Below are 15,194 nucleotides of genomic sequence, written 5' to 3'. Positions count from 1 at the left end.
GACCCAGGCTGAACTAGAGGAGCGCAAGTGTGAGCTTGGTAACGTTTCTGTAGCCGCAAAAATGACAGTGCACGTGTAGGGCCCTTCAGACCCTACCAGTTCCGTGTGCGCTGGCATCTCGTGCTGCAACAATTCACGCAATGCTTTGTAGTTACGTAGATGTCCGTAGATGCACATACAGTTGAGTCTGCCAATCTTAGTGACTTCGGCTGTACGTTTTCCCAGTTAGTATGTTTTTTTCTCATGTATTTTTTTCATTATGTAGGAACAAAGTTATACTGTATTTGGTCTTCTGCATACTTTGCATTTCAGTTGAGCTCACATTCAGTGAATTACAGAGGTGAGGTTATGGGTTGGCACACTGTCAGACAATTGATATTCATGGCACATAGTAGAACCAAGGGAATGTGCAAGATAATTTGGAATGGTGTAAAAAAACATATGTAATACGGCGTATAAATTTGCTTCTCATTATACATGGGCATTAACCATCTTAGTTCAAGGGCCACTTGTTCATAATATGTGCGCACAATTCTTTTTTTCTTTTTGAGCCTTCAAATTTGCCCCCTATTCAATTCGTAAGGTTCACGTCACCTGGATAGTATATAGAACTCGGGTATATCCAATTATTGTCTGTATCGAACAGTTGTAACATCCCCTTGGAAACCCTATGCAAAAGTATAGCACTGTACTGCATATACAGTGGAACCCCGTTCATACGTTTTTCACCGGACCGGGGGAAAAAAACGTAACAGCCGGGAAAACGCAACAGTGAGGAAAGCTCCGAAAATGAATGAAAAAAGTGCAGCTTCAACTATAGACAATTTATTTCCACAGAGTGCGCTTAGGACTTAAAAAAGTCTAGAATGGTGGCTTGCCGTTTCTTTCGCTCGCTATAAATCGCCACACGTTTCTCAATACCCTGGAAGGCCGCATTGCTGTCAGCGTCGCTGTGAGGTGCGACGTACCTGCGGAGGAGGTCCAGAGCCGCGACGGCTTCTCCAAAGCTAGGATTTGGCAACTCCCCGGCATCATGCGGCTCGTGCTCCTTGTCGTCACCGCGCCACGGCAATGGCAACGGACGAACGAATTTCCGTGGGAAATTTTGCCCTCTTTGGCGTAATCATGCTAACGTTCTAACGATTGTTTAGTATTGCTGCGGAGCGCGCGCGTCCGAGCATTCCGGTTGCGCGCAGCGCGGCGTGGGAGAAACGTAAACAAGAGAGGAGAGCAGGCCCGATAGGCGGAGCAACGCCACGAGCAACGCCAACTTCCGGTTTCACTTTAGCTTCCAAAGAGTGACGTCAGGGCCTCTCCCGAGTTTCCTTCCTCCGTGAGTCGACCCGTCCAACAACCAAGCGGTGACCGTAATCACAGTGATGATAGTAAGATCATTTTTCACGAATGGCCACTTAGTGGCCGCCTCATGCGGCCTCTCGAACTGGCGTGCGGCTTCTTGCAGCCAGTTCCATAGCCAAGCCCGGCCAAGCCCAGCCAAAACTCGTCAAAAGCCAAAATGGCGGTTGGAGCGCGTTGTCTGCTTTAGCCCAGGCGGGTTCGGGGTGCTAAGTTGCGACGTATCATGCGGGAACGTTTTCACAGCTACAACGTAACAGCGGGGTTCCTTATACATTGGTTCCTATGGAAGCTATGCCGGGACCGGATGAAAACGACGTAGCAGCCGGGAAAACGCAGCAGTGAGGAACGTAACAGCGGGGTTCTACTGTATATTGAACTTTCAGTCACTACCACATTCAATAAAGGGAAAATCAGACATCCACCCGTTCGTAGCAATTGCTACAAAGGAAACCCATGCGGGTTCCTCGAAAGAAAAGCCTCAGAGTTGAAGAACTACTACGTCAATCACTTGCCTTTGCTTCATGTTGTCGACAAATTCGACTTTGCCCTGCCATCTGCTAGCCGCCTGGTTAGCTCATATGTTAGAGCGGCTGCCCCGGAAAGGCGGTGGTCCCGCGTTCGAGTCCCGGACCAGGATGAATTTTTCTTCAACTCTGAGGCTTTTCTTTCGAGGAACCTGTATGGGTTTCCTTTGTAGCAATTGCTACAAACGGGTGGATGTCTGATTTTCCCTTTATTAATTACTTCTCTCCACCTTGCGGGCTTCCGCAGAACTACTACGTACTACCACATTCAATATATCGAACGCTGTGCCGCCCCTACAAGTGTGATTCTCTTAATGAGACTGCTATCTCATCTTGCATTGTCAGGAATGATAATGTTGGTGGAACAGCACTGTTTTGGCAGATGGTGTGAAGACATTGAATTTGAAGGGCAGTACATGCCATTGAGGGAAAATGATCAAGGTGCGTGTTTCAAAATATGAAGGGCTTGTGCAGCAAGGATCTTGTTTGAGCTCCGTAATGCCAGGTTTGCTTTAGTAAGCTTCATTGCATTACAGTTGTTTAATGCAGTGAAGCATACCCATAGCCAAAAGAACTGACTTTTGTGCAATGAAGCATATATACCTGTGACCGTTCGTTATTGGAAAAAAAGATCGCTATGCTACTTCAAGAATGCAGAAAGCCTCCCAGTCCACTACACAAAAAATGGATGGCACTAGATCTTTTCCTTGAGAGGCTTCGAGCATGGGATTGGTAAATTCCTGCTTTTCACATTCTTGGGAGAGTGTCCAAGACGTGCAGAATTTTTAGATAAGCTTCAGATAGGCATATTTTCTATTTTAAGTATCAGTATGTTGAACGACTGTAGAACCTTGTTGATATGATTCTGTTTCGTACAATTTTCTGGTGCCAACACTTGCAATTGAGAACTCATAAAATAACCCAATACTGTTAATCAGAATCAGAATCGGTTTTTATTGAGATCATTAGAATGATTACAAGTTGTTAATTTTCAGGAGGAGGTCCCGGAGTCAAAGACTGCAATGGGACCTCCTTTACAAAGTAAACATAATAAAACAAAAGTACAGCAGTTTTCAACAAATTGTTAACATAGAAAAATTACAGGTTTTAGTATGAATACCATGGTTGAAGAATTACATATGCATAAATGTCATGAAAAAGAGCACTGTAACACAATCTCGTTGACTACTGATAAAGTAACTGCGTAGGTGACGTTACGAACACAGTAGAATTAGTTAACTCGAATGTATATGTGAGGCAGAAACAGAAACGTAACTGTATGGCATTGAAAATGAAATGAAGGCACCCTGAAAGAATGGTTGTGAGTATGGACTAGGCATTAGTATTCGACAGAATGTAATCTTTTAGTTGTTTCTTGAATTCGTGAATTTTAAGTGTTTTTATGTATAATGGTAGTGTGTTCCAGAATGCGACAGATGAAAAATGGACGCTCTGTTTGCCATAATTAGTATGTATTTTAGGTAAAATGAAGTTCCTATTTATTGCAAACCTGGTAATATTAGTATTTAATAGAGAAGATTGTGGTAACAAGCTGTCGCATCGTGTGTAATTGATTTGACGGAACAAAAAGGTACCTAGATTATATTTAACGAGTTGTGTGACTGTAAGAATGTGATTAGTTCGTAAAAGATATGAGGCGTTGTTGTTATATGGGCTTAATGTAATTATCCTAATAGCCTGATTCTGTAGAATTTGCAATGAGTTTAAATGGGTTACGTAAGTGTTTCCCCAGCAAGTAACGCAGTAATTAATGCGGGAATGAATAAATGAAAAGTATAATGATAGTAATGTTTGATGGTCAAATATGTTTCGTGCTGTTAGAAGTACCCTAATCCCGTAGGTAATCTTCTGTTTTAGTTCGGTTATGTGTTCAGTAAATTTAAGATGTTTGTCAACTTCTGTGCCAAGATAATTGCATGAAAAACTTGCAGGGATAGGACTTTCGCCCAATAAGATAGGAGGAATGGAGTGAAGTGTTCGTTGGTGAGAAGTGAATACAACAAATTTCGTTTTAGACGGGTTTATCTGTAGCTAGTTAGTATGGCACCACTCCAGCAGGCTGTGTAAGTCGGCAGTGTCCTTCTTGCTGGTTATATGTTCCTGGTAAACACGAATCTTTCGGCACCAACATTCAGTACATCGCCAAGCTGCAGTCGTATGATACGTTTCCCGGCTGCTAGATCCCATGTGAAAACGTGCAAGGCATGCTCAATCAGAAATAGGCACCCGCCACAGGAGCTTCCTTGCTGTACTTACCCACTAGAGTCTCGTAACGATACCAACTTACACTCAGCTTCCTCTTGCAGTACCAGCAAATTTTCTCACCGGCCATTGCATGCTGCATCCACAGCTATTGCCGCCAGCCGCGTCAGGATAAGCACCTTCATTTATCTGTTTCACAGAGTGTGTGGCATACTGCCGTTGGAAGCGTACTTTGCGCTTTTAATAGGTGACAACCCAAATATGCAATGCAAGCTTCATGTTTCACTCTGGCAGCAGCATATTCAAGACTTGCCCACCAGCTGAATTTAGTTTCGGTTTCATGTAGCTTTCGCAAAACACTACGCAATATATAAACATCAAAACAGCACAGCAAATCCAGGACTGCTGAGGCCCTACTGGCTCGGCGCATGTCGCCATCTTAAGTTGCAATGATTTGTGCAACTCTTTGCATTATGTAGAGGTCAACTACAGTTGAGTCTGCTTAATTTTTTAGTGATCTTAGATTGTACGTTTTTCGTGTGTTTCTTTTGTTCTAAAACATATGAACGAGGTTCTACTGTATTTTGTGATGCCCTTCAAGTTTGATATGTCCCCATTCAACTGTGTATGTGTTGATTGTTGTGGTATGTTACCACTTTTATGAGATGCACGAATTATGCAACTAATCCTGACAAGTACAGGAACGGGTGGTTGATCAAACAGCAATGCTTATGATGCCTTATTGTCAAGTTTCGGGAAAACTAATTGAACATACCTCTTCCTTCTTCAACCATTCCTGACAGCTGGTCTCTGATCATCGTTCATCGGTTGCCATGAAGAGGATGTCTCTTGAAGTATTCAACTTCATCAGTGGCTCACCGGGCTCTAGCAACGTTTAAACCCATTTGAGGATTGCTTCTTGTTTTTTTTTCTCCCGATCAAGCTTCTTCATTGCCGCTTGTTAGAATTTTACTCATCCGTCTCATATTCATGACCACCTTGCACTCTCATTTTGTCATTGAAAGAAGGTTGAGTGTCTTTCCTTCCACTTTCATCTACTTCCCAATTCTTCACAGTGGTTGCACAATTGCGGAGTGACGTGTGGACGTTGCAGCACCACCGCCATTCTACTTGTTTATAGAAATGATGTAAATAATAGAAGACAGCCTTTTCTTTTTTTCTGTATCACTGAACTTAAGGTCGCTGCTTATGTAGTAGGAATTGGGTGATGCACAAACATGCTGTGCTTATGCCAAGGTTGAGACTAAGTGGAGTAGGTCAACAAAGTGCCTTTTTAATAGAGTATGTAGAAAACAGCAGTATGGCTGTGTTTAGGTGAGAGGGTTTCTTAAAAAAAAATTGGTTCAAACTGTAGGCAGGTTATTCATATGCCGGTTGGCATCAGTTGTACAGAAAAGCACTCTGAGCAATCTGTAAATAATGCCAGCATACTTATGTGGCGCTGGAACTGGAGGGTTTTCTCTGTTGTTTTTTTGTGTTGGACGAAGGGAATGCCATTGTTCGCCTGCTGTCTTGTGCAAAACCTGTTTGTACCTGCCATTATCATGATGATGTTAAAGCAAGAAGTCTGTCTCGTATGGGCTGAATACTTAGGACACTTTATCAAGCAGTGCCAAATGCAGTATTGGCATATTTCATCGGGTTACTGTTTATAGACGTTATGTACTCTAGTTTACCATGCAGCATACTGTAAAATATATGGCAGATACTGTAGCTGATGGCTTCGTCTTAAGGGCTTACTCTCCACCCTGCAGTGCAACTATTATACAACATGAAAGCGTGAGTCGTCACCTTCTTGTTAGCAAAGACGCTTTTCCGCCCAGCGCTTTTATTGTTTTGCATCATTATCCGATCTTACTTTCTGCAGTAGCTGCTTAGCCAGTGAAGAAAATGTACATGTCTTAATTACCAATCTTGGCATCATACCACGCCTTCTTTTACAGCACAGGCCGGAATGTGCTGTAAAGGTTTTTCTTTTTTTAATGCTTGAGGCAACGTATATGTGTCATGTAGTGTACGTCATCACATTGCCCTTGTGTGTACGAGGCAAGTAATGTTTCGATTGTTGCTTATGGTCAAATTTTTTTTTACAGCTGCAGCTCCAGTATCGACAATTGCTTCAAATTTTTTTGCTAGTCACTTGAGAGAAAGAAGACTATTATGTATGCAGATTTGTGTGTATAGTTCGTATTCTATTTCTGTTAAGACACCTGCGTGTGTTTTTTGATTTTGTGAAGGAACAGATAGGAAAAGAAAGCAATGGTAGACTAGGTTGCAGCTTAAGTACAGTGCTTTGCCATTTGCTGGGCTTTTAATGCCTTTAACCCTGCATTATTTATTCAAACTTCATGCTTGTGGCTTGCTTCACACAAACTGTTTATACGTATTTGGAACGTCTATGGCTGCTAGAGATGTGCATTATTCCTCACTTTTGTACATAGCCATGTGTCATCTTTTACTTTTGTGCTAGTATTTCTTTGTAGTGTTATTTGGTAAAGTTAAAAAAGAAACTTTTGCTACCACCAAAAACTGCTCTCCATCATGTTGATGCGCAAGCACTTCGAGTGTTTTTGACCTCAGTAACAGACGTGGACGAAATTTTAACTTGTGTGATTGTTTGACTCCTCTTTCTCGTACAGCCATTAATGTGCTGAAAAGACATTGTGTTCTTGACGACCGTGTTTTAGCCTAAAAACTGAATACCTTAGCATTAATTTGCTCCTTTCATATTTAGTAGCGATCTAGTGGAGATGTTCTTTACGTGCCTGTTACATGCAAGTCAGATGCCAATTTTTGTTTCCAGATTTCTGAAAGCATGTTCTAATGTGCATTCCTTTAAAATATTCAGCCTTGTGATGTTAGACTATGTGCATTTTTATTTGAAATCGGCTGGTGCTAAGCTTCATGTAGCTTTAGTTATGTCTACATTTCTGTACATTTTGCCCATTCTTCTTTCCTTGTTTAAAAATGCTCATTGGTGTGATGGGCAGCCATCATTACTGCGCAATGCTTGCCTGCCGTGTGGGAGTCAGTGGGAGAGGGGGGGGTGGGGGTGAACAAGCAGATTGTGATGCTGACTGCCAACGTATGTCATGTGAAAGGCTTGAGTTGTGCAGTAACTTATGTATGTTTGTATACTGCTCCACTGTCACTTTTAGCCAAGTCATTGTACAGATGCATTAAAACAAATTGAAGTTTTAAGCCGTCACCTACTTGTGTCCATTGCTCTTAATGCTGTTACACTTGCACAAGTTATTCCATTCACTGTGCAATGTCAATTGCCCTGTGCGGGATGGTACAAATTGCTTCAGGGGTGAGAATGTCATACTTGTTTGTGGCTGGACAGAATTGTCATGTTGTATTTGAACTCTGAGGGCAATGCTGATGGCCCTGACAGAGATGGTTAGAGTATGTTCAATGGCACTGATATCCTTTCTGGCACTCTATGCCGCCACAGTATCGGAAAAGCCATAGTCTTGGCAACACATAATATGCTTCATGAGTAATGCCTCACACTGCCATGATGCTGTCATGTGAAAATTCTTATGTACGAGACAAATAGTGGAAAACAGATAATTTTATCAGCCTCAAAGCGCTCGTAAAAAAAATTCCATGTGTGTGTGTGTGTGTGTATGTGTGTGTGTACATGCATAGGATTTTCTGAAATTTGAGAGCATGTACAATACATTGAACTCTCACTTAAGTGAACTTCAAGGGACCCAAGGAAATAGTTCACTTAAAGGGACCCTGAAATAATTTTGACGATTTTGTACAAACGTACCGAGTCATTAGAGTAGGTCCCTCTGATAATTGACTCATCTAAGTGCTTCACGTAAAACGGGTAATTTATTATAAGGTTTTAAAAATGTACATCGTTGCTGGTCGCAGCACACTTTACGGCTAAATTTTCAGCCGCTTCTAGCTCATTTGACGTCAATTGCCCTAATGATGTCAGCAGGGCGAGCTATCCGATTGGCTGCCTAGGGTGCGTCATCTATCATTTTTCCAAATTAATAGTGAACAAATGTTGTTCGTAATAGTTGGAATGTTAGTTAGTTTGTTTCTATAAAAAGATAGTAACAGAAGAAGAATGCACAAGTACAATTTATCAGTACACAAACACTTCCGGCCACAACAAGTGTCGTCTGCTCGTGTTACAACGTGCTCCGTCTTGACGAGAGCTCCGTGGTCAGTGTCGGTCTGTCTTTTTGTGAGCTCCATGAATCGCCTTTGTTGCGTCGGGGGCTGTAAATGTAGCAACTGGCAATACGTCAAGCTACGACATTGCGTCCCTTTGCAAAGCAGCAGACGAGCAGAGTGGCTGCAGCGCATCGGACTATCAGTATCAGATTGGCGCCAGGATTTGCGCGTTTGTGGCCGCCACTTTACAACGGAGGATTACTACCGCAATAGCGTTTCACGAGTCCAATATTTCGGTAAATACAAGCGAGGGGACAGGGCCTGGCTACTTGACTGTGTCATTTCACGGGATGAGCAGAAGCGCAAATGTAACACGGTGCAGCCACCTGGTGGCACAGAGCTCAACCAAACCCAGCAGCAGTAACGAAATGTATTCTTTGCTGGTGGTGTAAATTTTTCGCAGGAGCGTTATTGTTAACATGCTGTTTTTGTAAATGTTTAAAATGTTTTACACTTGGTTAGAGCAATATTAGCTCTTTGTTTGGCTGGCTAAGCTCTGCACCAACGGGTGGCTGGACCGCGGAGACCGATTAGGCTGCTCACATACGCCTACGCTAATGTTGCTTCATCAGCTTGAGTTTGTGCCTCCACCCATCTGTCGAAACGCTAAGCTTGCCTGTGTTTACTGGAATACACGTTCGGCACTACGACAGAATGCTCTGGCTTGGGGTCGGCTGCCAAGCAGCTGACAGAGAGGTTGGAGAGGCTTCGCGTGTGCGCTCCTAAACAACTGGAAGTAGACGACACGACATGCCATCGTGACGCAAAGCCAGTGAAGGTGAAGCTTAGCCCCGATCACTCAGCGAATGAGTTGAGGAGAAAATGCATGGCTATGGAGGCGGGTAGCTTGTAATTGTCCGTAGCTGTCTTAATATGAGACGCTTCACACAAATTGTGGTGCAAATGATTAACCTTAGCTGTACCCTACGCATCTACAAAATTTGTCCGAAGCATTCCAGGGGCCCTTTAACTAAAATTTTACTACACTGAATATTCACTAGGATATAGAACAGCATAGGGCACAGCAGACGAGTCAAACGTGCGAAATGCAATTTATGGAGTTATGTACATCAGTAAAGTCATACCTCGATATATCGAACACGGATATATCAAATTATTGTGTACATCGAACACTTTACATATCGCCTGGAAAATTGCATGCATTTTTAATTTTTTATTTAGAACGGGGTCGGACGTGAATTGGATATATCGAACTCCGCCATCCAAGACCACGTGCGCTCTGTGGACAGGCGGTGAGCTTTCCCGCAACACCCTCGAAATTAGCGGTGGCGCGATAGGCGTCCCGATTGCTGCGCACTATAGCTGCACACATCGATCACGCCGAGGGCGCTATTTGAACGTAACGGCGTACACACGTGGCGGCTTGGCTAGTTCGACAACATCAACGACGCCTTGCATTTGTTGCACTGACTCCTCCACGGTGCCGCGCTCTGCGCCTGCCGCGCCTCGCGAGAACTGGCGGTACACTGTACTGGCGGTTAGACGGGCGACAGCGCGCGCTCACTGAGCTCACTCATAGTCTTCTTGGCAGACGCCACTTCATCATCATCATCATCAGCCTGGTTACGCCCACTGCAGGGCAAAGGCCTCTCCCATACTTCTCCAACTACCCCGGTCATGTACTAATTGTGGCCATCTTGCCCCTGCAAACTTCTTAATCTCATCCACCCACCTAACTTTGTGCCGCCCCCTGCTACGCTTCCCTTCCCTTGGAATCCAGTGCGTAACCCTTAGCGACCATCGGTTATCTTCCCTCCTCATTACATGTCCTGCCCATGCCCATTTCTTTTTCTTGATTTCAACTAAGATGTCATTAACTCGCGTTTGTTCCCTCACCCAATCTGCTCTTTTCTTATCCCTTAACGTTACACCTATCATTCTTCTTTCCATAGCTCGTTGCGTCGTCCTCAATTTGAGTAGAACCCTTTTCATAAGCCTCCAGGTTTCTGCCCCGTGCTGAGTACTGGCAGGACACAGCTGTTATACACTTTTCTCTTGAGGAATAACGGCAACCTGCAATTCATGATCTGAGAATGCCTGCCAAACGCATTCCAGCCCATTCTTATTCTTCTGATTATTTCAGTCTCATGATCCGGATCCGCTGTCACTACCTGTCCTAAGTAGATGTATTCCCTTACCACTTCCAGTGCCTCGCTACCTATCGTAAACTGCTGTTCTCTTCCTAGACTGTTAAACATTACTTTAGTTTCCTGCAGATTAATTTTTTAGATCCACCCTTCTGCTTTGCCTCTCCAGGTCAGTGAGCATGCATTGCAATTGGTCCCCTGAGTTATTAAGCAAGGCAGTATCATCAGCGAATTTCAAGTTAATAAGGTATTCTCCATTAACTCTTATCCCCAATTCTTCCCAATACAGGTCTCTGAATACCTCCTGTAAATACGCTGTGAATAGCATTGGAGAGATCGTATCTCCCTGCCTGACGCCTTTCTTCATTGGGATTTTGTTGCTTTCTTTATGGAGGACTACGGTGGCTGTGGAGGCGCTATAGAAATCTTTCAGTATTTTTACATGCGGCTCGTCTGCACTCTGATTCCGTAATGCCTCCATGACTGCTGAGGTTTCGACTGACCCAAACGCTTTCTCGTAATCAATGAAAGCTATATATAAGAGTTGGTTATATTCCGCACATTTCTCTATCACCTGATTGATAGTGTAATTATGGTGTATTGTTGAGTAGCCTTTACGGAATCCTGCCTGGTCCTTTGGTTGAGAGAATTCTAAGGTGTTCCTAATTCTATTTGCGATTACCTTAGTAAATACTTTGTAGGCAACGGACAATAAGCGGATTGGTCCAATTTTTCAAGCCTGTGGCGTCCCCTTTCTTATGCATTAGGATTATGTTAGCGTTCTTCCAAGATTCCGGTACGCTCGAAGTCATGAGGCATTGCGTATACAGGGTGGCCAGTTTTTCTAGAATAATCTGCCCACCATCCTTCAAAAAATCTGCTGTTACCTGATCCTCCCCAGCTGCCTTCCCCCTTTGCATAGCTCCCAATGATTTCATTACTTCTTCTGGCGTTACTTGTGGGATTTCAAATTGCTCGACTATTCTCTCTTCCGTTATCATTGTGGGTGCCACTGGTACTGTATAAATCTCTATAGAACTCCTCAGCCACTTGAACTATCTCATCCACATTAGTAATGATATTGCCGCCTTTGTCTCTTAACGCATACATCTGATTATTGTCTATTCCTAGTTTCTAGACCTAGTTTCTAGTTCCGAGACGCCACTTAATACTTAGTTATTGACAGTGTTTCAAAGTGCTTCGACTGACGGACGTGGAGATAAAGCAGAAGTATCGGCCAAACGAAGACGCTGCTGAGGTTGACCCCACAAGCGCTGATGCTACCCCGCTCCCGACTTAAAGGGAAGCTGAAACGGTTTTCAATTTCCATGAATTGCTGGGATTGGGAAGAACAGACCTAATAATTTACGGTTCCGTAATTTTTTTCTTCGTTTTATTAATATAAGGGGCGGAAATCGCTTTCTAAATCACCCCCGCGGACACGCCCCCATCGCTTATCGGAGCGCCGGGAGAGGTGGTTGCCAGAGGAGAGAACCGGCGAGAGTGACGTCACTGGCGGGGACCGAGCTGCCGGACCGGCGTGCTGGCATGCCTTTTTCCGTCCTGCGCTTTACTGAACGACGCTATGAGAGATCTGCCGCCGCCACCGCTCACGTTTGTTTTCTTTTGCGATTTTCGTAAACTGTTCTTTCCTTCTGTGCTGCGTGAGTGCTTACAGCCAAGGGCGTCCAACATGCCCTCGTTCTGTGCAGCATTCGGCTGCGCGAACACAGGCGGGCGAGACGATGTGGTGTTTCACAGGTTCCCGAAGGACAAGAAGCTTTCAGCGCAGTGGGTCCGTGCGGTGAGGAGAGATAAATTAAATAAAATTATGGGGTTTTACGTGCCAAAACCACTTTCTGATTATGAGGCACGCCGTAGTGGAGGACTCCGGAAATTTCGACCACCTGGGGTTCTTTAACGTGCACCTAAATCTAAGTACACGGGTGTTTTCGCATTTCGCCCCCATCGAAATGCGGCCGCCGTGGCCGGGATTCGATCCCGCGACCTCGTGCTCAGCAGCCCAACACCATAGCCACTGAGCTAGTTCGTTCCGATGAAATCAACTGTGCTGTGCTCTTCATCTTCCATCAATACGCAGCACATGCAGGTGCACCTAGTTTAATGAAAGCCTGATTAGGCCTACATTGATGCACTCGAGAAATGCGAACATTCGCAGCCATTAACGTCTGGTAACACAGTTTTAGCGTAGCCGGATAGCCTTACGACAAATGCGGAAACGCGTTGTTGCTAGCGTTGCTATACTCCGTTTCATACATCAGGTGCAACGCTGTGGAGGCTTGAGATACTTCTTGCAGTGGCTGCGTTCGCACTTAGAAAAACTTCGGTGTTTCTTGACCCGATTTTTGAGAAAATTTTCCATATATAAGCTCAGTTCTGAATGAAAAAAAGAATTTACCCATAGAAACAATTCGTGTACTTATACGGCTGCTAACACGTTCTTTTAAATCAATTTTCTTTTCGGTATTTTTTAATTGCAGCCCGTCGCGGCAGCTTCACGTGCATGCTCGCGCGAGCAAACGCCGCTGGCACGCTGCGAAGCATAGACGGAAACGCGCGCAGTAATAAATTTTGGTGACCGGACTTCGTGCGTAGCTTCCACAGCGTTGCACCTGATGTATGAAATGGACTATAGGCTTGCCTAGTGACATTCGACGTACGGTTGCAGTTATCGTGTTTACCACACGGCGGTGCTAAAACTGCCTAATATCTTTATGTCAACACTAGCATGGAGCACGCATACCGATTCTTGATCGAGCCACAATCGCAAAGTCGTCTAACCATAGTATGAATATTGCACATATAATACCTCTGGCCATCTCTGGATTTGTATAAGCAACTTCCATGACTGTACCCCGCAGCACTGCATGTGCGCGCTTTGAAACGCGGCACTTATGTTCGCGATCGTGTATCAACACTCAAAACCCCAGGGGACTACGTTAGACAAGCAGCGGCAAGGTGCTTGACATCGCGGAATTGCACCCGTGTTTACAATCTAATGAGAAGTTAGTGCTTCGGCATTCTTCCAGCAGCAAGTTCCCAGTGACACTTTAGCGCATTTTTTCTCCCGGCATTGGAACCTGCAGCTACATGAAAAAAAAAAAAAGAACATACGTACCAGCTAAGATTTCCAACGCGCGAGAAGGTGCACACATCGCTCTCGCTGTTGGCACACTCAACATCGTCGTTGCCGCCGTTGCCGCCATCGCTTTCCGTATCGGCTGTCGGTTCGAACATGTACGGCGAAAATACAAGCTGTCCGAGACAGCGAGAACGTTCCATAATGCTTACAACTCAGCTATGAAGCCAGAACAGAACAGCGTGCTACGCTCTGAAACGGCGGCGCCGACCGGAGACTGCTGCGAAAGACGTCACAGTGACCCCGACCAATCACGGGCAACAGCGGCGTTCGCGCGATGCCCTGAGGCGCGCGTTTTCTTGGAAAAACAGCCGCTTGCGTTTGTTTCCGCCCTTTTTGAACCAGATATTCGTGTTCAGGGGACTCAAAACTGTAGAATGCCGCAGAGAACTCATTTTTTTCGAAAAGTGTTTCAGCTTCCCTTTAAACTGAGGCTGTAGATGCTACGGCCCTTCTACGCCGCTGCTGAGGGGCACCGGCCTATCGCTTGTGGATCGTTTAGACTATGTTGAGGACTCTGTGTTTAAGCACGCGGCTGCCAATAAGAAGCATGCTACACTACTGCAGTACTTTCAGCCAAATAAATAAATACTTTGTGTGTAGCTTCGATTATTTACTGCGCCACGATTGGGGTGCGATCGGCGATCGTTGTTCGGAGCGCGCGATTGGCCTAGACCGCGCCGACTTCGCGCGAATGACGAAGTCGGCGAGGCCTACGCTAATTGCGTGCAGCGCAACCGAACGCGCGCTCCGAACAACGATCCCCGTCGCGCCCTTGGTTCGATCATTGATTTGCAGAAGCTTTTGACGCGGTTTTTACGTGATTTGATATATCGAATGCTGGCTATATCGAACTATTTCGCGATCACTGCGCTATTCGCGGTATATCGAGGTTCGACTGCACATACATAGTGAGCAACAGTTACGTTGCTGCCTGTCTCATTCTAAAGAAGAAGAAACTTTATTTAAGAACGGTCCGGCAGTTTTTGTTGTGGTGGTCTCGGTAGGCGGCACGAAGTCCTTAGACTCGGGCGGCATCTTCGGCTTGCCGGACGGCCCAGAGCTGGTCTGCCAACTCTTTTGAGAGCCGCCTCCCAGCGGCGGCGACGCCGACGGAGAAGGTCCCCTGCGGCTCCTGCAGCCAGGGCGGCGTCGGGAAGAAGCGAGCTCGAGGCTTCCTGTACGGTGGCAACGGCCGCGATTATGGACGCGTCGCGAACGGACGTGGTTTCAGTACCGTTGCCGGCACATTCCCATGTGTCGCAGCGTTGCTCTCTGTCCGCATTAAGCTTTACACGCATCTGTTGGATATAAACACGGGTAGTAGTGATGTAAGACGGCGGGGCTAGGGTAGGTGTGTGTCTGGAGCAAGCGTAAAGTTACGGCGTCATTCCTGTTTAATTTATCGTGCGGTGGCGGGAATGTGCGTCTTTCGAGTCTAGTGTAAAAAAAAAAAAATCATTTGCACTTGTGCCCTTAAAGCGCAAGAAGCAACACAGCTGCCCAGAGAGTCAGTTTTTGTGCCCTTCCTCTGGCACAGGTTGTTGCTGAGACACGAAGTCTCGCAACTTTCCCAATTATCCTACAGCCTCAGCTAGT

General features: G+C 45.2%; 1 protein-coding gene across 2 annotated transcripts in view; it reads left to right on the top strand.

The window, feature by feature from the left end:
• Positions 1 to 7,335, top strand: part of Ziz (dedicator of cytokinesis protein Ziz) — a 209,292-nt gene extending 201,957 nt beyond the window's left edge. For both annotated transcript variants that reach the window (XM_055075992.2, XM_050187159.3), the window contains one exon: positions 4,910 to 7,335. In XM_055075992.2, the coding sequence (XP_054931967.1) occupies positions 4,910 to 5,005 (96 nt within the window). In that variant the 3' untranslated portion in view covers positions 5,006 to 7,335. The remainder of the gene's footprint in view (positions 1 to 4,909) is intronic.
• The last annotated feature ends 7,859 nt before the right edge of the window (positions 7,336 to 15,194 follow it).

This window comes from Dermacentor andersoni, chromosome 2 (genome assembly GCF_023375885.2).
Source record: "Dermacentor andersoni chromosome 2, qqDerAnde1_hic_scaffold, whole genome shotgun sequence".
NCBI lineage: Eukaryota > Metazoa > Arthropoda > Arachnida > Ixodida > Ixodidae > Dermacentor > Dermacentor andersoni.
This window is presented reverse-complemented; position numbering and strand designations above follow the sequence as displayed.